We start from the raw sequence: 24,660 nt of genomic DNA on the forward strand, positions 1-24,660 counted from the left end.
AGTTAAATACATTGTCTAGTGAAAGCTGTCCGTTGTCAGCGTTTCAGCACAGGCTGCCTGCCGGGTTGAAAGGATGCATTTGAGAGGGAACAGTAAAATTGCCGCGGTAACCGAGATATGTGAAACCGCAAAGTCGAAAACTGGTGAAAGTGCACACCTGTGTGGTTCGAAACAGTAAGGGAGCTGGCGTTGCAAGTCTGGCCACATGAACACGGGCTTGTGTGGAGAGGGGGGTTGCTGGCGGGGGGGGGGGACATCGCGCTGTCTGTCTGGGCCGCTGCTACCTACTGCTGCCAGCTAATTGATGCAAGTGGGCAAACATTGGAAGCGGCATTATGACTGAATGCAAATGGCCACGCACACTGCCAGGCAGAGGCAGGCAAATGGAAGGCGAGCGCAGCGTGTGAGTAGTTTGCCGTTCACATCCACGGCAAATGCCGTGTTCTTTTCAAACAAACTGCTTAATAAGATTCACTGTGCGGCTGGCCCGTGGTAATCCGCTTAAACCGTGGCGTGTATACACAGCGACCCAGCCCTTCGTACTCGCGCTCCAATTTACGTCACCTCCCAACCGCCTCCTGAAATATCGTTATGACGGATCGGCCGTTCGGGCTCTCCTCCAATCGTGACATGATGAGCAACATTGCCAACACCTGGTAGGGCACATGACGCCATGGCAGCTAATACCATTCAAGACACTCTGGGGTTGGGTGTGGGGGGGTTTTAGGGGGCATAATCTTGGCGAGAATAGGCCAATCAAACAGACACAAAACGACTGAAGTTACACGTAGGTTATGGCTTAATGGGATACTCCTTCAATGCGTTAAGAAGCACAAACTACAGCACGCCCACCCTCAAAGATCCCCTTGCAGAGTGACACAGAGCGCACGCTCTCATGAATGATATGATTGGTTATTTATAACGCGCTTAATACCCAGAGGTTTCTAAGCGCAGACCTGGGGATCGAACCTGTGTTGCTCTGTGTTGTCTTGCTTCCAAAGCGAGCACGTTGCTGCTATCCTCCCGAGGCAGTGCGTGGTAGCATCTCGGGCGTGTCAGTACATTGGCAAAGTGGCGTGGAGTGGGGAAAACAGGGAAGGCAGCACCGCCTGTTTACTCGCCTGCATTTCCTCGCAGCCTCGTCCCAGGCCCTCTTCCTTCCCGTTCCTTGCGCACACCCTCACATGCTCCTCCTCAAGCATCCACGCATTCCGTGCCTTTGTCTCCCTCCTCTGGCTGCAGCAGCCTTCCCCTGGCTGCGTTTGCTCCCCTCCTGGTCCATGCCACACGCTCTCTTTTCATCTACCTCCCTATGCTTCCCGTTCTCATGTCATGTGCATTGGTGTGCACGTTGCAAGAACCCCCACTTTCTCCTACCCTCGGTTCTGCAGGCTGGCTCTTTCTTTCCCGAATACCCTTCTTTGCAACTTCTTCCCACGGTCAGAGGTGTTCTAGGTCCTCGCGTTGGCCATGTGCCCTCTCTCCTCCCAGGGCCCCCCCCTTTTCCTGTAGACACGCATTCCTCCCACCTGCTTGGTTTGTCCTGTTATGCCATCCTGCAACCATGCGTACCCCTCATGGGCACCCCACTGCAGCAATGGTGTGACCCTGTGCATATGCTTTCTCCTGCTCCATACCTCCTATTTGTGTTGCCCTTGTTTATCTTGTCTGCCTCTCCTCATTAAGAGGTATATGATACCACATTGGTTTTTTAAATTTATTTTTTTAGTGTGCACGTGTATGTGGTGCTTAAGTGCCATCTAAAAGATGGAACTATTGTATTGAAGCATAGATAGGGGGGAAAGGGGTTGTCCGGAGGGGTAGGCAGCTTGTGGAAAGTCGCTGACAGCTCAAGACGATGCTAAACCCTAGGGTAAAATAAACCCACTACCTGTTCCTCCCCACCCAAAACATCCCCTGGGAACTCTTTCAGCTAGCTCTATCAAGTAGTGACATCAAACGTTATGTTGTATAGGGCCGCCCCATTTCTAAGCAGTGTTCTGAGAATTAAAGCCTTAAAAGTGTTACCTGTCCCAAAAACATGTCTTTACCGAGTGTGCACTCACTTGATTTACATACCATGTATGACACCTCACATCTGTGCCTTCCACTGAAATCCTGTTAAAAACAGGCAAAGGCAAAATAAAATGTGTGCCTTGTGTACAGTTATTAAGTAAGCATTTACAAGGCACTGGTATTGTGTACCTATGTACTTACATTATTGCAACAGCTGTTGTCAGGTTACCAGACATTTGGTCGAAAAAAATTGGTCGACCAGACAAATGGTCGAACCAATTTGGTCGAAAACCAAATGGTCGAATTTTTTTATTTTTTTATTTTAACCCTTTTTTTTATTTTTTTGGGGGGGTCCCCCCCCAACCCCCTTTTTTTCTCTAAAAACCCCTTTTTTTACAAAACGAAAACCCAAAAAATGAATATATAAATAAAAAAAAAAATTCGACCATTTGGTTTTCGACCAAATTGCGTCGACCAAATTGCAGTCGACCAGTTTTTTTTCGACCAATTGACTGGACACCCTGTTTTCTGTTGTCATATTATGGCAAAGTAGTACCATTATAGGTTTTCCAGTCAAATGCCTTTCCCATGGCCACACAGATTCCACAAATAAAGTTACTGCAAGGTGACTTGGCACCCTCTCCTGGGCGCCGACTTACTGCTGCGCCATGTGCCTTTCGCCCAGTTAGGCCACGTACTTTTCTTGCTCTAAGCCCGCCAACCCTATGGGCCTCATTACGACCCAGGCGGATTTCGCGGTGCTAAATGCACCGCGAAGCATGGCGGAAAGCCGCCGATAGCGCCATGGGGGTTGGCGGATTTACCGCCCCATTCCGACCTCGGCGGAGCGGTAAATCCCCAATCCCCATTCTGCCCTTCCCCATTCCCATTTTTGCCCCATAGGGTATAATGGGAGTGGGGAAGGAGTTAATTACGCCACCGTAAAATACGGTGGCGTAATTAACAACGAGGTCCCGTAGCGCCATGGTTTTCTCCGGCTGGTAAAACCAGGCGGAGAAAACCTCCATGGCGCTACGGGAACTCGTAGTATGGCGGAGAGGTACGCCATGCACTACGCTGGCGTAATACCCTCTCCGCCAGGGTCCTAATGAGGCCCTATGTTGCTTGTGTCCTAGGAAAGAGGCCATGTGTGCATTGCACACCCTCCAATGCCAGTCAGTACTAGTTGGTGTCCCTGGAATTTGCCCTTAAGCCACTCCTTTTCTGATATGTTAATTAACCCTCAAGTCACTGGGCGGGAATCACCTGCTGTGGACTGGGTTAAAGCAAGCCCCAGACATATCCAAGACTCCAAAGGTCTCTCACCCATCCAAAACAAAAAATATCTGATTCCAACCGGCCTGGTGACCCAACAGGTTGAGAGGTATATGTTAGCGTCCCTGTACACCACGATCTGGTGATGCCCCTACCCCCCTGTATTTATCAGACCCAGCTCCCGCCTCACCACTTTAACTGCGACTGTAACAGTGTTCCGGTGTTCTTAGTGGGTGATAGGCATTAATGCGGCTTCAGTGCCAGTGGTGACAAAAGGCGGCAGTCGAAATCTTACCCAAGCCACGAGCACCACACCAAAGGACGGACACCCCCGGCAGTCTATGACCTAAGGCCTAGACTTGGTGAGGGAACAACCAGAAGAGGACTGGCCTATGGGGAACTCTGGAGATTTCCCAATAGGCCTCTGCACCCTGGCCCTCTCCGCACCCTGGCCCTCTTTTGTGTGGCAACCTGTGTATTTCCAGATTTTCTCATAGGAAAAGGGTGGGGCTTGTGGAAAATGTGTAATATGGGGCCACTTTGAAAATGGTTTCCAGGGCCTCTTTTGGTTCCCAGTCCACGCCTGGTAACAACTCCGATGCCGAAGGTCTCTACGCACATAGCGCAAAACGACGCAATGTAGACACTGATTGTTGTGTACAGATTGGACGATCTCACACAGGTTATGCGACTGGAGATGGATTGAGCCTGTGCTTTCCACACGTCCAGGCTCCAACAGACCTAACATTCACCAGCAGAACTCTGGGACAGAAACTCTGACAGGGCGCCCTTCACCTGGAACCCAGTAAGTGCCCGACTGGGCTCGCTACCATGCTACCAAGCTAGGTGCAGCGATCACACAGCGGAGTCCGGGGACGCGGTCATTTTCTGACGAGACAAGCCCACGTTCGCTTTGCCCTTTCGTCGGTGGGATTGTCTCTGCCACTTTTCTTTCAGATTTGAGTATAATAAGGATTGCAATTAAGCGAGTAGCAGGACGAAAAGGCGCACCGGCCAGAGAACGAAAGAAGAGGGACTCTTCTGCGCAACATCCATGCCTCGGAAAGGGCGCAGGGGACTTGCACGCATTCCTTAATCGTGGAAAGGGCGCATGGGACTTGCACGCATTCCTTAATCGTGGAAAGGGCGCAGGGGACTTGCACGCATTCCTTTTTCGTGGAAAGGGCGCAGGGGACTTGCACGCATTCCTTAATCGTGGAAAGGGCGCAGGGGACTTGCACGCATTCCTTTTTCGTGGAAAGGGCGCAGGGGACTTGCACGCATTCCTTTTTCGTGGAAAGGGCGCAGGGGACTTGCACGCATTCCTTTTCCTTGGAAAGGGCGCAGAGGACTTGCACGCAATTCCTTATTCGTGGAAAGGGCGCAGGGGACTTGCACGCATTCCTTTTTCGTGGAAAGGGCGCAGGGGACTTGCACGCATTCCTTTTCCTTGGAAAGGGCGCAGGGGACTTGCACGCAATTCCTTATTCGTGGAAAGGGCGCAGGGGGCTTGCGCGCATTCCTTATTCGTGGTGAAGCAGTGCAAAGTCACTCTTAACCGTGCCCAAAATTCCACGAATCGGGCCCTAAAAGGGGCAAATTCACAGAAGCGTTTTATAATTGTGCAATCCAATTTGAAAACGCTCTGCGAATCAGGCCGCGAACGTGCTAATGAAATCACTCATCCATTGGTTCCAGTAGATTTGAGGTAGGCATGTCCGAATGATAAGTGCGTGCGAAGTATTTTCCCACGGTCAAATTGCACTCTGCTGGAGCACCTGCAAGGCTGCTCATTTGCACCAACAATTGTGAACTTGGTGGGCCCGATTCATGGAATTCGTGGAATTTTTTGCACGGTTCAAAGTGAATTGGCACTGCTCAAACGTGACTTGGCAGTGCCGACACAAACCCTGATTTGTGGAACTGTGCATACTGTATTTTTGCCCTGCAAAGTGCGGCCGTCATTTTGCACTGCAAAAATACACTTTGCATGGCTCCATGAATCGGGGTTTGTTTTGGCGGTGCAACGTCACTTTTCAGCAGTGCAAATTCACTTTGAAATCGGGCAAATATTCCATGAATCGGCCCAGTGATTCTCTAGCATTGAAAGCTGCTTTCTTTTTATTGCATTTAAAGTGGTGGTGGGGTGGGCAATTAATAATTCACAGAAGCGTTGTGTAATGGGCAGTCTCTATTTCCGGTATAGCGAGATGTCCTCCAGTGCATTTTCTTGGAATGTCCCCTTTTAGGAAAGACTGAAAGGGATTGAGTTTTGGGCTCGAGGTCGCCTGCCACCCCAGTACAGTGCCGGGTCCGTGCAGCGTTACAATCCCCATCGTTCGCAGCCACATATCTCCCGGCCTTGCACAGCAAAAGCGGGACTAATTGAGTCAGTACTCTGAGGTACGGAGGGGGAAACAGCGGCGGTTTCTAAGCGTGAATCACAAGCTGGAGCTTTGAAGGGCGTATGCACGCAAATCCCACACATATGTGCGCACGAGATGCACCACACAGCTGGCATTTTCGCAGCGTGCTGTTGCTGCGTTACCCCGGCTTTTGCTTTAGACTTTCTTTTGTGTTGGTAAACAAGACACGAGCGATTTTAGGCTTCAGGGAAGAGAAAGCACGAGCCCGGCCGTTAACCCGAGAAATGCGCTCAGCTTTCAGCGCAGACTTGATTTACGAAAGTTGCCCCAGCCGCGCGCAGAACTGCAATTGTTTGGCCCTTTCTCCTCTATCCCTGCCACCGTCTCCCTGCGACCACACCACGGAACGGGCACGTCTGGCCGACATCTGGCTCCTAAGTACCGACTCGGGGAGCGCTTTCAAAACAAAACCGGAGCACGTGACTCCATCAGGCATGCGGTGCACAGGGGAGAGCGCCCCTCCCTCTGCACGCATTGTAATAGCCTTTCTACGGCGAGAGCGCGGAGTCCCACCGCGCAGCGCCCGCGTATGCGCGCAGAATGCCCCGGCCCCACATATGGCGCGCAGCACGGCCCTGCGAGCCGGTGTGGGCTGCGAGACACGCCTGTATAGAGGACCCCCTTCCTGCGCGGGGTGATGAGCGGGAGCGGGCAGCCGGCGCGGCGGGGATCGATGCTAGGACTCATTAGGGCAAAGTGAGGTGCGGGAGTAATTAAAGAAATAGAGCCGTCAGCGCTTTCCGGGCTGCCGGGGAAACGCGACGCCCCTCTGCACGAGTGTTGGGGAAGCTGGTCGTCCTTAGAGCTCCCCAAGCCCACGGCGGTAGGTGCAGGGGAGGGGGCGCGCCGCGATACGTCCCTGTGGGGAAAGGGATCGGCTGCAATCTGAACAGATTACACGCCCTGATCGGCGGGGATGGCCCGGGCTTCTTATGCTTTTAATCTGCTTTTGCCACGATCCTTTTATGAGATACGGAGCGAGAGACCCATCTAGTTAATCGCCTGATAAAATCTCTCCCAAGCACCCCTGAATCGCGCTCCATTCGAAGAGGCCGAGTCTGCGAAAGCAGGGGGTCATTCTGTCACTTGGATGACGTTTTCAAGTAATTTGCCGAGGGTGCATTTAGGTATTGAAGAAAAAAAAACACATTTGTATTATTAACCTTTAATAAAAATACTATTACCCAGAATATGATGACCATAGTCTTTGTTTTACCCAGGAAGCACTGTCTTTTTTATTTCTTTTTATTTGATGTTTACCAACTTCTAGGCACCGTGCTTTACCTCCATCTATGCACACGCAGCGCTATGCAATAAACTCACTTGGCGTACACGCATGCATAGGTACGCACGCGCGGCATTAGGCTAAATGCATTTACTATGTGGTGTGCAAATCCAGCTGCGGTCCATGCCTTGCATGTACCCATAACTGTTGTCAGGGAGAACCAATCACCAGAATTAACCTCGTTTATTTCCAATGCGTCTCTTCCTATTAGCAGTGCTCTGTCTTGTTGCTTGTGTCTTCTCGAGGCATCCATGCCCTCACCCCTGGAAGGGGAGACGGGGCGATTCAAGTGCCCACACATCTTGCCCTTTTTAACTAAAAATGATTGTCTCGCTTTGCGGCAAAGGCTGCACAGGGGCAAGGGTGGCGGTCCCCGCTCACGCTTCTCAGAGGCAGAAAGTTGGCGCGGCCGGTGTGTGTGCGTGTGTGTGTGTGTGTGTGTGCACCGCGGCTGCCCGAGTGCCATGGCCATCCAGAGGCCGGCCCTGCTCCGGGGACCAGGAACAGGAGACTGTGGGTGCCGGGGAAGCTCTGAACAGCCCACAGGATCCTTCAGTTTCTTCCAGACTGACACCACCCCGGGAGGAGGAGGAGCATCGCCTGCGTAAAAGGCGTCAGAATCCTCAATTTCCAACTTAGCATCTTGGCAGGACCTTTTCCCAGCCCCCCACCTCCTCCCCTCCTATCCTTCAGTCCGAAGGCAAAAAACGCTGCTTGAGAAGAAGTAGGCAGGCAGCGAGAGGAGCGCAGGGGACGTAGCAGCAGCGGCAGCAGCAGCAACAGCAGGCAGCAGGCAGGCGGATCCGAGCCGGCTCCAGGTCCGCTCCGCCTGCAGCCCAGAGCAGCCCGGGCAGGCACATGGAATAAGGCGGCTCCGCGGACCCGGGCTTGGGCTTTTTCTGGCTCTGTGAGCGCGCGCACAGACAGGGTGTATGCATGTGCCTGGCCATGTCCTATCCCCAGGGTTACTTGTACCAGCCGTCGGCTTCCTTGGCTCTCTACTCGTGCCCGGCTTACAGCACGAGCGTCCTCTCGGGACCCCGGACAGATGAGCTGGGGCGCTCCTCCTCGGGCTCTGCCTTCTCGCCTTACGCCGGATCCACCGCCTTCTCGGCCCCTTCTCCGGGCTACAACTCCCACCTGCAGTACAGCTCGGACCCGGCGGCGGCGGCGGCGGCAGCGGCTGCGGCGGCCGCCTTCAGCGCTTCGTACGTGGTAAGCAGCCTCTGGGACTGGTGGGCGCTACTGTTGCCTCGGACTGCCCCGGGGACCCCTCTGCCCTGCACAATGTGCCCCGTTTCGCAAGCGCAACAGCAGCTCTGTGCCGCCACGGACTCTGGGCGCCTCCCTATCCTCACACGCACCCCCGTCCCGTCCCCTGGGGCACTGACACCTCTGTCACCCGTATAACTGGGTCAGCTTCATATTATCACCCGTGCGCTAGTGCTGGCGTGCAACCTCACAAGACCCGGGATTTTCTATGTAGTGTAACGTGTTGTCTGTCCATCCCACGGGCACTCTCCTGCCCCGCAGCTATATGTGTGCCTGCAAAATGCATTTCCCCATTAACACTTAAATAGAAAAGCACTGCCCCTCCCGTTCTGTATTCTGGTAGCTTCGCTTTGAGCGGTTCATCTCATTCTATAACTCTTCCCCCCATGGCCGAGTGGCTGCTCCCAACTGACGCAGAAGCGCGTCCCGTTCCACTGCCACCCGTCCTGGGAATACCAGAGGCATTTGGGCCCCGGCCCCGCGTCGGTTCAGCGCATGCCCAACTTTCCGCACTACGAAAGTGCGGAGCTAATTCGGCCTCACCGTAGCCCCCTTTACCGCCTGAAGGACAGTGGCCCAGTCCGCATAGAATTCTGTTCAAGTGCCCTGGAGAAAGAACAGCGCCCGCCCTCTTATTTCCAGCCCCTCGCAGCCCGTGCCACATTACACCCTGGTAACAGCGCTACACAATATCCACAGTGAAGTGAAAGGAACACTGCCCGCCTGTCCCCCAGCTCCCAATCTGTAATCCCGCGCTAGAGCGGTAAATGGGGCTATTTTATTGTAAAGGTTGACCCCCAAACGCCAGAGATTAAAGGCCGATTTCCAGCCCGAACTTTAATACGCACATGCCCAGACTCAGCTCTGGTGGGCCGCCACTTGGGCGTCAGATCATCTCGCCCCTGCTCTTTACCGCATGGGGGGTCGGGGGGGGGGGGGGGGGTACACCTAATACACTGCAGATTGAAATGCATATTTTAGTTCTCCCTGTAAAAGTGTCGCGCGTATAAGGGCAGCGTTTGCATACTTTTGTTCCCTGAGCATTTCTGGAATGGCGATTCCACAAGTAGTGAAAGAGTGGGAAGATGTGCTCGGACGCCAGAGAATCGGTGGTCCGCGGACTTTGGTGTTTCCCCGTGGCCTGTATTGGGAACTGGGTGAAAAATGTGGGGCGTAATTGGCGTGCAGGTGTGCAGTACACCCATTATTTCTGCGCGTGGAAGATTACCCGGTACAATGGGAGACCCGAGTCAGTCCTGCGTGGTAAATGCCAGGGCGGGCTGGGATTTTTCATCAATATGTGTGTTGTTATTTATTTTATTTTTTTACTAACTAGTAACGTGGATTGTTTTGTACACACTGGATTTCCTGGCATTAGCAGCTACTTATTGTTACGTGTGAGTGTGAACTACGGGTCAGGGGGCAATTAACTGAGCCCGCGTCCGTTCATAGCAGATGAAGGGGGTGGGGGGGACCCAAAGCGCCGTTTTGATGGTTACATATTTGCTTCAGCTGTGGAAGATAACCTAGCGCCTTATTAAAAGGTGCAGTGCCGGGTTGTCCTCCCTGGGCGCACGCCTGGACGCGTGGCCTCCCGTCCTATATGAGGGCCTCTGGGCGGTTATTTGGGATTATGGACTGCGGCGGCCGGGCTCAGGCCCCTTCACTGCGGCTGTTTGCTTGGCCCGCTGCGCGGTGCTCCGCTGTCAGTTCAGAGGCCATCCCCCCGTTATTGCCCGCGCATAAACGCGAGAATAAATCTCCGGATCTTTTCAGCGTTAATTAGCATATGCCGGCGTTATTAATGCGCGCGTGTTCACCGTAACGGCCATACACATACATAATTAATTCCTGTGTGTGTTTATTACGCTTCTGCATTTGGCAAAGGCGGTGGAGGTCATAGGGCATGCATTTCAGTTTTCCTCAATGTCACAACAGACACCTTTCCCCATCTGAGAGGTTCTATGGCGGAAACCCCCGTAGTGTCGCGTGGATTGTGTGGTGCGGTGCAAATGTGCATGCAGAGACTGCTGCTGTTATCGTTCACACGATGGCAATGTGTGCCAGCATTGGTGTGCATGTTTGGCTGTGGTGGGGTGCCTTGTCGTTGTAACTCTTTACTCTATAAATGACCACCCTCCTCACCTGTGTCTTGGCTCTTCTTTCCCAGGGCTCCCCGTATGACCACACCACGGGCATGGCAGGCTCCTTGGGCTACCACCCCTACGCTGCGCCCCTGGGCTCCTACCCCTACGGAGACCCGGCCTACAGGAAGAACGCCACCCGAGACGCCACGGCCACGCTCAAGGCCTGGCTCAACGAGCACCGCAAGAACCCGTACCCCACCAAGGGCGAGAAGATCATGCTGGCCATCATCACCAAGATGACCCTGACCCAGGTCTCCACCTGGTTCGCCAACGCCCGGCGGCGCCTCAAGAAGGAGAACAAGATGACCTGGACGCCGCGGAACCGCAGCGAGGACGAGGACGAGGACGAGAACATCGACCTGGAGAAGAACGACGACGAGGCGCCCCTGCACAAGCTCGACGAGAAGGGCGACCCCGACGCCGACGCAGGTGGGTGCCCGGCGCGCGCATTGCTTCTGGCGGTTCCGCCTCAAACCGCCGCAGGGGGCTGCCGGTGCATTTAAAAAACTCCGCACCTGTGGGGCCGAGGACGGGGGCGAGCCTGGCTGTGGAGGCCGCGCGGCTCCGCTCATCGGGTGGGGTGCCAGCATGTGGGCCAAAGCCGGTGCCCTCTTGCCAGTCTAGCACTTAGTCTGTGGGCGCCAGGCTACCGGTCACTAGCACCCGCATGGCGGGGGGGGGGGGGGGGAAGGGAGGGGGAGGGGGGGTTCCTGGCCTAGCAATGCAAACTCCCCCAAACAGTATTTTGAACAATCTGAATCGGCAGAGCATGCGTTTGGAATTTTTCTTTTGAACTGAAGGCGCATGATTTACAAATATGTGTTTAAATGGGAAAGTCCAATTAAAAACATGTTTGTAAACCAGGCCCTACGTGTTGCCTAAATGATACCTGTAGGAGACTTTAATGCATACCTGTGGGGGTTGGGGGGTCGGGGGGACAGTATTTTGAGAAAATTATTCTGTATAAGAAAGCGTAATATTTAGTCATATTACGTTCGCTTTTTGATTGTTACGTGGTTTAATAGCTGTTCGATCCCCAGAGGAAATCTGTTGGATATTACGTGCGTAATGCGCTCACATCTAAACTGTGTGCTTTTCCCCGCAGGAGAGCTGAAGAGTCCCTGTGAGAGCGAGTTCGACCGACTGGATTCCGACAGCCCCCCGGATAAAGAAGTGGACCCAATCAGGTGTGACTCTGCGCTGAAAGATCCCGAGGACAGAGGGGATCTGCTGTCCGGGTGCTCCTCCAAGAGCCCCACATCTCCCCCGGCAGCTGCGTGCCCGGGGGCCCAGCCCGCCCCGGAGGCGGAGGACCCCCAGCATCAGCAGCACTCGAGCACCCCGCACAGCCTCCACCCACCCCACCAGCACCACCTCCTCCACCTTCCGCATCAGCTGCAGCCCATGGACCTGGCCCAGCCCAGCGTCCTCCACTCCGGCAGCGGCGGCAGCGGGACCTCTGTGATCCACTCCCCCCCGTCGGTCATCACCAAACCCAAACTCTGGTCCCTGGCTGAAATCGCGACCTCCTCGGACAAGTCCAAAGAGAGCGGCGGCGGCGGCGGCGAGGGGGCGACCGCAGGGACAAGGCCTTCTCAGGGACCCTCCCTGGCCGGCAGCGCGGCCTCTCCTTCCAGATCCCCTTCCTCGCAGTGCCCCTTCCCCAACAGCGCCGTCCTCTCGCGCCCCCTCTACTACGCCTCCCCCTTCTACCCCGGCTACACGAACTACAGCACTTTCGGCCACTTGCACGGGCACCACGGGGGCGCCGTGGCGCCCGCAGCCGCCCCGGGCAGCACGCACTTCGGCGGATTAAACCAGACACTGCTGAGCAGGGCCGAAGCGCTGGCCAAGGAGAGCAAACTCCGGCACCAGGCCCAGATAGACCTTTGCAAAGACTCGCCCTATGAACTCAAGAAAGGTACGTCCAACATTTAATTCCGCTTCCTCTGACAGCCCACGGACTCTTTTTTTATTTATTAAACGGCTTTTTTGCAGTCTCCCGCCCCTCACCCACGCGAACCATGAACAGCGAAAGGCGGGCCTCCTGCCAAAGTCTTACCGCATCCGAGCATCACGACCCAAACCCGATTTCTACGGAAACCCATGCTGTATATTTAAATGTAGCAGTTTTGTATTTAAATGGATTCTACCGGAGCTTTGAAGTAAACTACACATCTTGAGACACCTGTATAAGCATTATTGTTGTTTTTCGTGCATTTCATACCCAGCTTTAAGTTGTTTTTTTGCCGTAAGTACCGATACAGGTGTAATCAATAATTCTGACCTTGCTGTTCTGTTTTGCCTCCACTGACCCCACGCACGCACGCACACACACACACAAACACACACACACACACAGTGCGAGGGGCCTTGGTCTGCAACACCGGTGAGGGGGGAGTTCTGCATTCGCCCTTGTAAAATGTAAATATCTAATTAAAAGAGATTTTACCATGAACCCGCCCCCCAATCATTGCGTCTTTGCAAATAATGCATTGTATCTGCCACTGACGCCCCCGGGGCTTTCCCTGCGCGCGGCTGCGGATGTGTCAGCGCTGTCAGCGCGTCTGTGGCGCTGGAAGTTTTCAGATGTAAAATGGCAGCCTGTGCCCCATGTCTGTTACGGCAAAGTGATGTCGGGTTCGTGTATGTTGGGGGCAGTCGGGGCAGGAAAAGGTCAGCAACGAAGAGAACTCCGAACTATACAATGAAAGACATGCACAGCATTATTTTTTGCTAGAAAACCTTTACGGTTGGGGGGGGGGGGGGGTGTAAAGCACGTTTTGATTATAGTGGAGTGTGTTCTTTGCCTAGCGCGAGCGCAGGCCTCGTTTTGACAGGGAGGGCTGTTGTTATTACCGTTGCAGGCTAGGCAGGGCAGTATTGTGTGCAAATGGCCCGCAGAGTGTGCAGCGAATGTGTGTTTCTGGCGCGTGATTCACGAGGCTTTCCTCAGCCGATGAGACCTCGCTGGGGCCCGGATACACACGATGCTCAGCCGAGTGGCCGGCCTGGAAATGTGTTCCCACTCTCACAGGTAGAGGTCACCCTTGTCCTGCATTTGGAGGCTCCCTTGGCAGGTGTCGACTGGTGTAGGTAGACATCCAGCAAACTGACCGTTTCACAACACACTACGAGAAGAGGCTACACAGCAATGATGTGTTTTTACAGCTGTTCCTTAGAGCTCCGCTCGTACGATTAGAATGCAATTGTTCGAGAACCATCTCTCCACAATACCTCACCCCTCTCAATGTAAAAAATAAGCAGTTTTTGAGTGTCTCTTTCTTCCTGAATAATTGGAAGAATTAGTTAGAACGCATACACATATTGTCCCACCATTCACGGGAGGACGTCACATGATTTATGATTTTAGGCAATGGGCATGTTGATGGACAGCTTCGTTACGTCACCAAAATCCCTCCAGATGGATGGGTAATGATGTGCATGCAAATGTATGTGAACATGTCTAGAATGCAACAGGATACCATGCGTGTATTTGTTTACAAACACACAGACACACGCACTACGCATTATGCAAATACATAACAATACAATAGTTATGAGCGTTTTATTGGAATGGTGGCATGAGCATAAACAAGTAATTGTAATTGTTTGCGCAATTATGTCACTTGTAAAATAAGTTGTACCCCTTCCCGATGTGTGGGTAAATATATATTAAAACCATTACCAGATATATCCTGTTTCCTATTTAGTACATACGTTCTATGCCCCGCTCTCAATATCATACTTAGCTGCCTTGAATGTAACGGGCCCCCTCCTTTGCCCCCTCCTGCACCCCTATTCAGCCATCCAGCCCCCTGAAGCGACGGCACTGTATGCACGAAACACCCGCCAACAACATAAACATACATGCACACATACCGTAGTCTGCCCTCGCGAGAACGTGAGTGGGACACAGGGGCGCGTGTCATTTGCAGAGGAAAGTGAAATGTGAAAAGTGTCTACCCGCGGGTACGTCATTTCCGTGTCAAGACCCGCAACTTACTAAACATTGTAATCTGAAAATGTGTGATTACAGTGGTCGGTGCAAAGAAACATCCAGAAATACAGATCTTTCCGTGGGTTCCTTTGCCACATGCGTGTTAACACACTATTAAGACCTTAATGGCGCAAAGCAGGCCGGTTCCAAGCCAAATGGCCCCCACAGTCACTCTGATGCTTTGTGGAAACCAGAACAAATCACATCCCGTAATATTATCTAACGACAGACTCCGTCATAACGAGATTGGGCGGGGCTCTGTATAGGAAATATCGTTCTAATTTATTTATTTCTAAAAAGTATGCGCGTTTCGGGCTTTACATCCCACGTGCCTTGTTGGATAGCTGCGCAGCTGTGCTCTGGTTTAGAGAGCAGTCCTGCGTCCTTTCATAGTTCCGAGTTCCCTCAAGAAGTGGGTCTGCGCCCTTTGCCGGGTGTTGGCGCCCTTCAGGACTTGGCGCGTTTGGTGGGGTCGGGTCACAGTTCCAGGGGAATTGCCGGCTTCTGTGCACTCCTGTCGTTGTGTAGGACATCTTGCGCATGATAGGAGGAGTATATGTGTCTTGCTCTGGAATGTGAAAGGTTTTATTGAATAGCGAAAAGAAAAGCGACTCATTTCTGGATAATGTTCGCTTCCACTCAGTTCACTTTCGGAATCACAATAAAGCACATTTTCGTTGTTAACGGACCCCTCGTCAGAAAATAGAGATATCGAATTCGCAATAAAAATAATGGCATGCCGTGTGCCAGGAATACTTTAAAAATGCGAAACGCCGGCTCCTCGGGGTTAAGCGCTAAAAGAAAACTGATAACCTCTGGCAAAAGTGAGGCACACACTTGTCAATTTTTCACGCGCATTTTACACTTGGTCTCCAAAATTCGTCCTTCAATAATGAAACAAAACAAGAGGCGAACACTGAAAAAATAAACATTTAAAGTTACAGTTGAGTGCAATTCTTTGGGAAAACGCGGGTTGTGTTTCCCAATCTCCATTTTCCATCCCAGAGAATAAATTCAGCGTGCCCGCGGGTCGCGAGATGGCGTCGGGAAGGTGTTAGTACGAATAAGTATAAATACCCCGGTGACCCCCCGAGCCCACATCCGGGAGCCCTACTATGTTCCAAGGACTGACGTCTTCACTCACCGCCAGACTTGGTGCAAAACGGGGAGGCTCACACCATGACACAGCTTCTCGCATTGGTCCAATGCCGCGTAAAGCACACGTTCGTCTACCCGTTCACCCCGGCGCGGGGCCACTCTCTGAGGTGTCCAGAAATCACAGTCCTTGCCCACTTTGCCTCCTTAATCGCGAATGGACGCGCAGCGATTTCTCCAGAGAAACTCCCGGCCGTTCCCGTGGGACCCCGGGCGTTCCCCTGGGACCCCGGGCGTTCGGCGCATCCCTCTACACATGTATATAAACATGTTGGGGGGTGGGGGGAAGAGAAACGACCCTTTTAGCTTATTATTCGTTGGTGCGGGAGAAGCGACATTAAAGGACACAATGAGCCGAAAAATCTCAATAAAACACGCATTCGTGTTAAATTATTTGCCACATTAACATAATTACTAAAACCCTTTTTTGTTAAGCGCCCTGATTAATCACTTCATTCGTTTTCAATCAAAACAACTTAGAAGGAGGTCTAACGTAGTTTAGATCTTTACAACCTTCTGTTTATGCGTCACAGTTTAGCAAAATGTGAAGAGCGAAGGTACAGGCAACCCCGCGCGAGACTGTGTGGAACCGCGTTTCCCTTTCTGCCCTTTCCCTGGCGGTACTTAAGCGGGACACTACTGAAATGAGCACTTCCTGTTCAGCGTCCGCGGGGCGCTGCGCTGATGCCTGAGAAATAAGTTCTCACGCGGCGATGTGTGTGTGTGGGGGGGGGGGGGGGCACCTGGTCCAGATGCCCTGGTCAGCAGCAGAGGCAAGGCCCTCTAACTGGAGGTGATTGCGAGGAAGCGCAAGAAAAGGCCAAGTGGGGGCCACGCTTCTCCTCTGTGGGATGAGTAACATCAAGGCACTGCTCAATTTGAGATAACTCGAAAACCAGTCACAGTGGCATTGCAGGGGGGGGGGGATTATGTGTCATGGTGCCCTGAGTGTCTCCCAATACATAAGTTGGTGACGCCGAGCAACTCATCGTGTATGTTGTGCGTGTCTCTTCTGTCCGCTCACTTTCTTCCCCCTTTTGGAGTGATGTTCTGATAAGTGTCTTCTGCCACATAATACTTGTGAATGGTGGCCTTCTGTTGCCCCTGCCTGTCTGTGGCGTTGAGAAAGTTGCAGACGCGGTTCGTCCATTTTGTTTCAAAATAGTTTTTTTTTTTTTTTTGTTAGGACAATGTGCAGTTTTGTCTGTAGTACAAGACTGAATGTCCAACTTTGGGTTGTTGCATACCCCAATGTTAAAGGTGTTGTAAGGCGATGTATTCAAGCGTGCCAATTTGTATGTTGTGACATGACCAATATGCGCAGTCGCTGTTCTGACACCGATATGCACAGTGGTTAGTAGGCGGGAACAAACATGCAGATATGAATGGTTGTATTGTGACATGGTGTTTTGATTTAATAAGATTGTGTAAAATTTGACACACACTTACCCATATATCACAATCCTGCGATATGTGCGGTGTGGAGGGGGACAGGGTGGAGGGCGTTGCAACGCTTTTAGTGCAGTGACCCACTACCTCTAGCACCGAAAGACGTGTGGAACATTCATAGTTGCACTGCTCCATGTCACCAAGTGCAGCATTATAAGAGCCTAACAATCCCAGAATGCATAGTGGTATTGGCCAAAGAGCCAGGGCTCGCTGAAGCTGAACCTAAGGGACCAGATGACAACCACGTATGTTGTCCATATACACTATGCAGTAGATAAACCCACGTTGCTTCTTTAATACTATGAAAAGTTAGCCACACAGGTATCCGCGACCCACACACCTAGACAGGGAACAACGCACTGGTAGTTTCAGCCCACACAGCTGCACTTATCATGATATAGGGGAATGCCACATTATTTCACGCCGCCCTAACCACTCTATCGACCCTGGGTATATGGACATTCTTAATGGACGCAGTAACATATACCAGGACTTTAAGTAGTAAATCAAGCGAACCTCCTCCTGGCAAATAAACAGAGATCGAGTCCAAACCCCCCAATGAGAGGAAACTAAGCCGCCGCACCCACCGCGTGCCCTGCGCCGGGGGCAGACGAACCGCTTTTATAAGTGATATAAAAAGTGGACTTGTCTACCCACCTACGTGCCTTGACGTGTTTCCCCTGAAAGTAGCGTCATTTTTCAGGGGAGGTGCAACGTGATTGCTCCTGGACGGTGCATTAGCGAGCTTTGCGTAAGCGAGTTATGGTCACACGCACTGTAATGATTACTGGGGTATTATTTTTTTTTTTTTTGTATGGGAAACACATCGTGCACAGGTGGAGTTGATGCACACGACCGAACGCTGGGGAGACGGAATGATCCGCTTCCCGAGCCCTGCCAAAGTGAAGCTAGATGCCAACTGCACCTACCTGGCTAAAGCGAGAAGCCACGCGACCAACTCCCGTGACACGAAAGACAGCAGGCGCTGGACCTGTGGACAAGTTGCAAGATCGTGGCCCACTACTTTAGACCTGTGGATATGCTTGTGTGCTAACAAGATGGCGGCGTTCTCGGTGCACGCTGGTGGCCACTACCCAGTGCTTTGCTTGTCGATCACCTTATTTTGAAACGGTTTATTTCCAAGCTGTAGAAGGGGAAATTAAGTTATTCAAATGCCAACACAAAACAATAAAGATAGAGGTGATATTAAAAAGACCGCACACTGTAGGGCCCGATTTAGAAAAGCTGTTTACAATGACGCAATCCCATTTAAAGCCGCTTTGTAAATCAGGTCCTGTTATGGGAGAGGTACTGCAAAGTTTGGAGGCAGCCTGGCAATGATTGCAGAAACGGTGTTTTTAGGATGTCTCCAATAGGTTGAATGCCTCATGTGCTCTGAGTTTTCTGAGCGTGCCTGTTACGGCTGCAATTGCGTTGGCTAAAACGGCTTCTTGTGTAGAAAATGAGAGCATTTCAGGAAGAAACCAAGTGGGCATATTTAGCTGACCTGTCTTATTCAAAATAAGAGTGAAAATGCTTCTTGAACAGAGTTTTAGGACTGAAGTGAGACTTTTCAACCATTGAGTGACGTCTGCTTCCCTCCAGTTAAGCCACCCAATGCATCCAGCACCGCACTCGGTGTTCAGAGTCAAATTCCAAACTTGTACACCTCCCCATTAGGGCAGGCAAGGGCTGGACTGTGCAGAGGGTGGGAGTGTGCACTTTCTCTTTAGGTCAGCCGTTGGGGGAGCCTTTTCAGATGCTTACATTGTTTTCAGAGAAACTTGTGTGTGACAGCCGTGGCCCAAATAACTGGAAATTGTTTTGCAAAGAGCAAAGGGTGACTATGGGTAAGTTAAAGAGGAGCTGAAGAAGGCCTGCTTGCCGAGTTGTGTAACAGGAAATCCCGTATTCTTCAGTGTATACATCTGCCTGGCTTCCCGCCCATCCACAATAACCGGCCTAATCCACAGGGCGTTTGCCAATGGGGGTTCGCCATTATAAAATGCTTCTGTGAATTAGGCCCAGTGTGTGCTCCTATCATTTGTGTTCTTATACAGCGCTTCATGCCAGGCTCGTCTTGCTTCTAGGTGTTGTAATAACAAGTGTTGTCATTAACCAACTTAATGTTAATCCTTCATCGACCTCCGGAGGATGACGAAGGATGAAGGGCCGAACTGACCCTGCCACCAATTTCAAGGCCGGCACCCTGGCTGAGGCAAGTACTGAACTCCTGAGCTGCCCGCCCGATCACCAAGCCTGCCATGAATGCACCCACGCGCCTGCCTCTGAGCCTGTAAGGGAGACATTGCTTTAACATTCATACACTAGGAGCTGAGCTACTCAATGAATTGTCATTCCTGTTTTTTTTTTTTGCTTTCAATATTTTACTTATTGTCAACACTATTTTAATGAAATATCCTCTCCTCTGTGTCCACCTTTCTGTCTGATTTGGTTGAGGCTACTCGTGGCTACTATAAATGAGTTCAGGCACGTATATTCTCATCAAGATAGAATGCAATAGCAAAGTCACACAAGGAGCATGACCCATACGTGTTTTGTTGTTGTTCATACTTTCTCCACCTGCGGCCAGAGAATTGTGTAACACTGACATCACATAATAAAAGTGATGTCTAAGTAGTCAGGCTTGGCGTCCAGGAGTCCATAACATGACACCACGAGTCTGGCAATTGAACCTGACATGTTCTCAATGATACTAGTGGATGGGCGCAGAATGGCTAGCGGAGCAGGCGGGAGGGGCTGGCGCACCAGTGAACCAGGTCCAATATCCCCGGGCCCAAACAGTTGCCGAAGTCTCATTATGGCGCTTCCTCTTCATGGCCTTTGAAGATATCCCCCATTCCTGTACTGCGCAAGCACGCAGACACCTGACAGACATGTTGGTAATAAAGCTTCATATAGCAACAGGCGGGGTTCCTTCTCAGGGCCTCTCCAACTGCGTGTACAGGAACTAATCAAGTCAGCACAAAATTAAAAAAAAATGAAACTTTGTGTTGAGAAAAAGTACAGTAAATGCATAATATGTATACTCAAACAGATAACAGACATCAATTACAAGTAATAAATACAACATGATTGAATGAGAACACAAAGCAATACAAAGGCTGCCACATGTACACACACATGAAGATCACAATAACTAAAAAAGTCATATTTCTCATATAAATACAAGGGTAACTTCATTCTCGTATGGCTATATTTAGAAAGAAAGGGCAACATAGTTATGTGTTCAAAATTAATCCAGTTACAAAAAATGTGACGACAAATGGGAAAGCAGTCCTCCACAATGAGTTGCCAAACTAAAAAAATACCTGTTTACTGATATGTATTTTAGTAATGTCCTAGCATTGTCCAATATGACATGTTTCAACCCCCTGTATATATGCATCGTCATTTTGTGTGCGTGTGGTCTTCCCCAGAGACCATCTTCATACGTGGTCATCGCCATTGTATTGTTAATTTTGAACAGTTGGGCTTTATTTCTGGACTTGTACAGATTCCTGTTTGTAGTTGTAAGCATCTGTGATCGAACTTGAATTGTTTTTCTGTGTTCAAAACCTTGCATTATTTGATGATTGGCTTGTCTCTCCCTTCATCATTTCATCAAAGCAATAGGGTGAGTGGTTTCTCCAAACCGGCATGACTCAGTCTTGTGCATGCGTAGCAACGGTTTATTACTCGTGATCCCACACGTGTGGAGTATATAGCTTCATCTGGGATTCGATAGGCCTGATGAAAAGACTGCAGACTAGACCAGTGGTCTTCAAACTTTAATAATGGTCTCCCCCTTGAATAAATATATTGTTTCACGCCCCGAGCTATAACTGCATATATGTTCTATTAAATGCTCATATATTCTAATAAAAAAATCAACATAGTTCCTTTTTAAACAGCTTCCCTCCCCACATCTCCCTTGATGGACACCCTTTTGGGTCCCCTAGTTGGGCCAGCTACACAGTTTGAAGAACACTGGACTAGACAAGGGATGCATTTCTGCTCTCCTGCTCATTAACCCGTGCCCCAAATTGTGCTAACTGCAGGGCCTTTTATGGACGAGGGACTCCCTACTTGATTGACATAATGCAGCACTAGGATAGGGTGAGCAGATGTCCCCGTTTTGCCAGGATTGTCCTGGCATTAGGCCCACTCGCCTCCTGTCCCTGCAAAGCCTGCACCAGTTTTGGGGAAAGTGAGGGTGAATACATCATCCCATCATGCCCCTTTACCGAAAATACACCAAAGAAATGTTACTATGATTTCTAATTTTTCCAGGGGTGGGATCGTTACCCTCAACCTTCCAGTTAATAGCCACATGCACTAACTGGCTGTGCCACAGAGTCTGCTTGGAAACGAGCCTCACAGCAAGGCCTGAAATATCAAATGGAGAAAAATGTCCTTTGTCTGGACACGCTTACAGTCAAATCCACACACTTTATATCCAGGTAAATGGCTGGACACCCCCACCCTGCTTCCAACTACTGAAGTACATTAATCATAGCCACTATCGAAATGTAGTCTTATTTTTATGTCAGTGGCCGGTCCGTCTTTTTACTTTTGGCCGGTCCGTCTTTTTACTTTTAAAATCTAGTCACTCTTTGTGAGGCGCAAAGAGCCCCTGCACTTCCTGCTGACACTCTGCACTCCTGGCTTTCTTATCACATGCAAGAAGGAGAGAGCGGGGGCGGTGGGGGTGGTGTTGCCCTTTCCCACACTGGCCATGGTTCTTAAATGGATTCCCACTGGGAAATTGACACAAACCAATGATGAACGTGCCACTTTCCGGAATCTTCTGCCAGCAATGCGCATGCCAGTGTACACAGCCCCTATATCTAGACTGACGGTCAGCACATTTTAGAGAGCCAAGAAATTGCTGTCGATGATATACATTATGCGGTTCATCAAACATGGCCAAATATAACACAGAATCTCATCACAGCATAAGGAGGCGTCTCAGTGCTGATAAGAAGAATAACAGATGTTTACTGCTGCCCAACTTAATAGCACTCATTTTATCCACCTTGGAATAATGAAGGAATGAGTGCATCTGCCGGGGTTCGAACCTGTAACCATGAGATCAAACAGAGATCCCCATAGAATCACTGGTTGGCATAAGATCAAAAAGCATGCCATAATATTGCATAATAAAAAACACAGCATCACATACCAGTGATCCCTGCAATGTTATCTAAAGGCTTCCTTTCAAAGGAGATAGCCTGGTTATTTGCAACAGCGAAATATTTGTGATTCTGCTTTTAATCAAACTCGATTACTCTAAGGGCCTGAATCATGCCATTTTTGTACGGTGCAGAGTGACTTTTGACGTGGTAGGTGGTGCTGAGCACAAGAAAAGCATATACTCAGGAGAAATCATTACTCTGGGAAGAGGAGCCATGTTAGGCCAGGAAGGGGCACGAGCCTTTTAAAGGAGACACTCTAAAAAGGCAGCGAGGCACCCACAAGCAGAAGCCAATCACCCGGACAACTGAATGAGGTCATCACACTGGCCTGGTTCTATTGGGTGCTGCAGTGCTTCTCCCGTGAGTCTTTGCGGGGACCAGGCTCCAACACTTGGTTGCAGAGCAGGAGGAAGGGGGAGTAACTAAGAATGAGATTGGGAAACTGCAACTAATATGTAGGTCACCTACCATCTCGAGCGTACACCTCCAGCCCCCCACCCAATCCACCCACCCCCTCACCACAGTCCCCGAGACCCAAACCTCTAAGAATCACAGTTCATCATAAAATGCGATCAAAGTCAGGGCCGTTTTTATAAAGAGCAATGTATGAGGAATGGTTTTGATTGTTTGGGTTTACTTATGGGTTGATGGTTATTAGATGGAAGGATTGCTCTTTATATGGAGGCATTGCTGTTTGTCATTTTTAATGTATAATTGTTAAAGGTTTATATGCAGAACAGTATCACAGTAAATAAACACATAATCAGTTTGTTAATACTAATGCTCGTCCCTGTACTTCAATTGAAATGTGAAACAATACAATGCAGTAGCCGACTGGAAGAAAGAGCCGATAGTCCGAACCTACTGTTTTGATCTGTTTTGGAAGTGTTGCATCTACTGCAATGTCTCGTTTCTCTCTCTACTCCCAGGGCACGGGAGAGCTAATCTACTCCACCGTGAGACCAGCCGGGTCTGTACCGCAGTGAGGCGCTACTGATCTCGCCCAGAGATGGGGCCCGGGCTTTATTGATTCGTCAAATCCCGGGAAGAGAACTGTTAATTAATTATGGGTGCTAAAAATGCACCCCAGCTGCTTCCCTCGGCCGCCGCGAGCAGAGCGCATTCAGCACTAATCACCTCCCGGGTGATAGGGGTCCGGAAACCCGAGCTAGGCCTGGCAGGTGCTTCATCGCCCCCTTGGCATTCCTGCGCCCCCCAACTCTTCCAGGAAGCGCTGTTATTAATACTAATACGAGTAATGGCGGAGCTCTTGTCCTCTTTCGTCGCTGGGCTCTCCCCTCGCCCCCCCTCTCCAAATATTGATGCTGACATTGTAAATCGTCCTTGGAGTGGCAGAGGGCCACCACCCGCGGCTGATGATCGAATGGGTTTGTATTCTAACAGACACAAACGCCGAGTGAAATAAACACTTGTTGAGGAGCTCTTGATAGTTGTTGAGCGGTGTCTGCACAGCTATGGGGCCTTCGGCTCAGCCTGAGTTACCCTCTACATCAGCACTGTACTCTACGCAGGCATAGCGTGACCCCTAGAACATTACTCTCACCCTGCGGGTGAGTTGCTCCCTGCTGCCATGACTGCGAGCTACTTTCCTTCCGGGTCATTTGAAGTCACGCGGCCGAAGGGAGCTGAAACTGTCATTGTTTGAGGACTCCATTTGCTCCTTAAACAGACTCGCTTCATTTTAACAAGGGGCGCTCTATTACGGACCCCATCCACCTCGTGTGAACAAGGAGTGTGTTCGTGTGTTTTCTTCTTATGCAGCACATTTGAGTTGGGTGGACTTTTTAGACAACTTGGGCCTGATTTACAAACATGTTTTCAGCGCAACTTTCCCATGTTAAAACATTTGTGTAAATCAGGCCCTCTATGTTTATGTCTCGATTTGTAAGGTAAGTAAAGTAAACACAGAAACAAAACGTCTACCCCTTCGACCTGGGCATGACAGCAACCAAAAGACAACATTTTCATAAGACCCCACAGCTAAAATACCGTCCCCGCACACCCTCCCCTGGCACCCCCACCCCAAGACAGGGATATGGCTTAGATGGTGGGGGGTAATTAGTCAGATGGTCGTGTGGATTGCGTGTGGATATCTCCCTGTATCCAGTAATTGAGCTGTTCACTGGCGACTTTGGAAGTCAGATTACCCTATGATATAAACAGCTTGGAATGCAAATCACATTCTGATTGGTCAGCTGTGTCTTGCTGCGTTTCCACTGATAAGGTAACGCACACGCACGACCTCTCACATTTATAGCATGTATTGGAAATGCGGTTGATTGATTTATGACCGTAGGAATAACTGTGTAGGGTCCTAAGCTTAGCCTCTGGCATCGAGCTGTTTTATGGAGTCCAACTGCACTAAAGAGCCACGCCTTGCTAATTAATATTTTCACAGACGACCACAAAGGGTGCA

General features: G+C 50.6%; 1 protein-coding gene across 2 annotated transcripts in view; it reads left to right on the forward strand.

Moving 5' to 3' along the window:
- The first annotated feature begins 6,256 nt into the window (after positions 1 to 6,256).
- IRX5 (iroquois homeobox 5) overlaps positions 6,257 to 24,660 on the forward strand; it is a 34,061-nt gene continuing 15,657 nt past the window's right edge. The window contains exons 1-3 of one of the 2 annotated variants that reach the window (XM_069639608.1): positions 6,257 to 8,217; positions 10,445 to 10,850; positions 11,527 to 12,342. In XM_069639608.1, coding sequence (XP_069495709.1) covers positions 7,939 to 8,217; positions 10,445 to 10,850; positions 11,527 to 12,342 — 1,501 coding nt within the window. In that variant the 5' untranslated portion in view covers positions 6,257 to 7,938. Of the gene's footprint in view, positions 8,218 to 10,444; positions 10,851 to 11,526; positions 12,880 to 24,660 lie in introns of those variants that run through there. The other variant, XM_069639614.1, reaches the window with a different exon arrangement.

This window comes from Ambystoma mexicanum, chromosome 1q (genome assembly GCF_040938575.1).
Source record: "Ambystoma mexicanum isolate Mex_15411 chromosome 1q, UKY_AmexF1_1, whole genome shotgun sequence".
Classification (NCBI taxonomy): Eukaryota; Metazoa; Chordata; class Amphibia; order Caudata; family Ambystomatidae; genus Ambystoma; species Ambystoma mexicanum.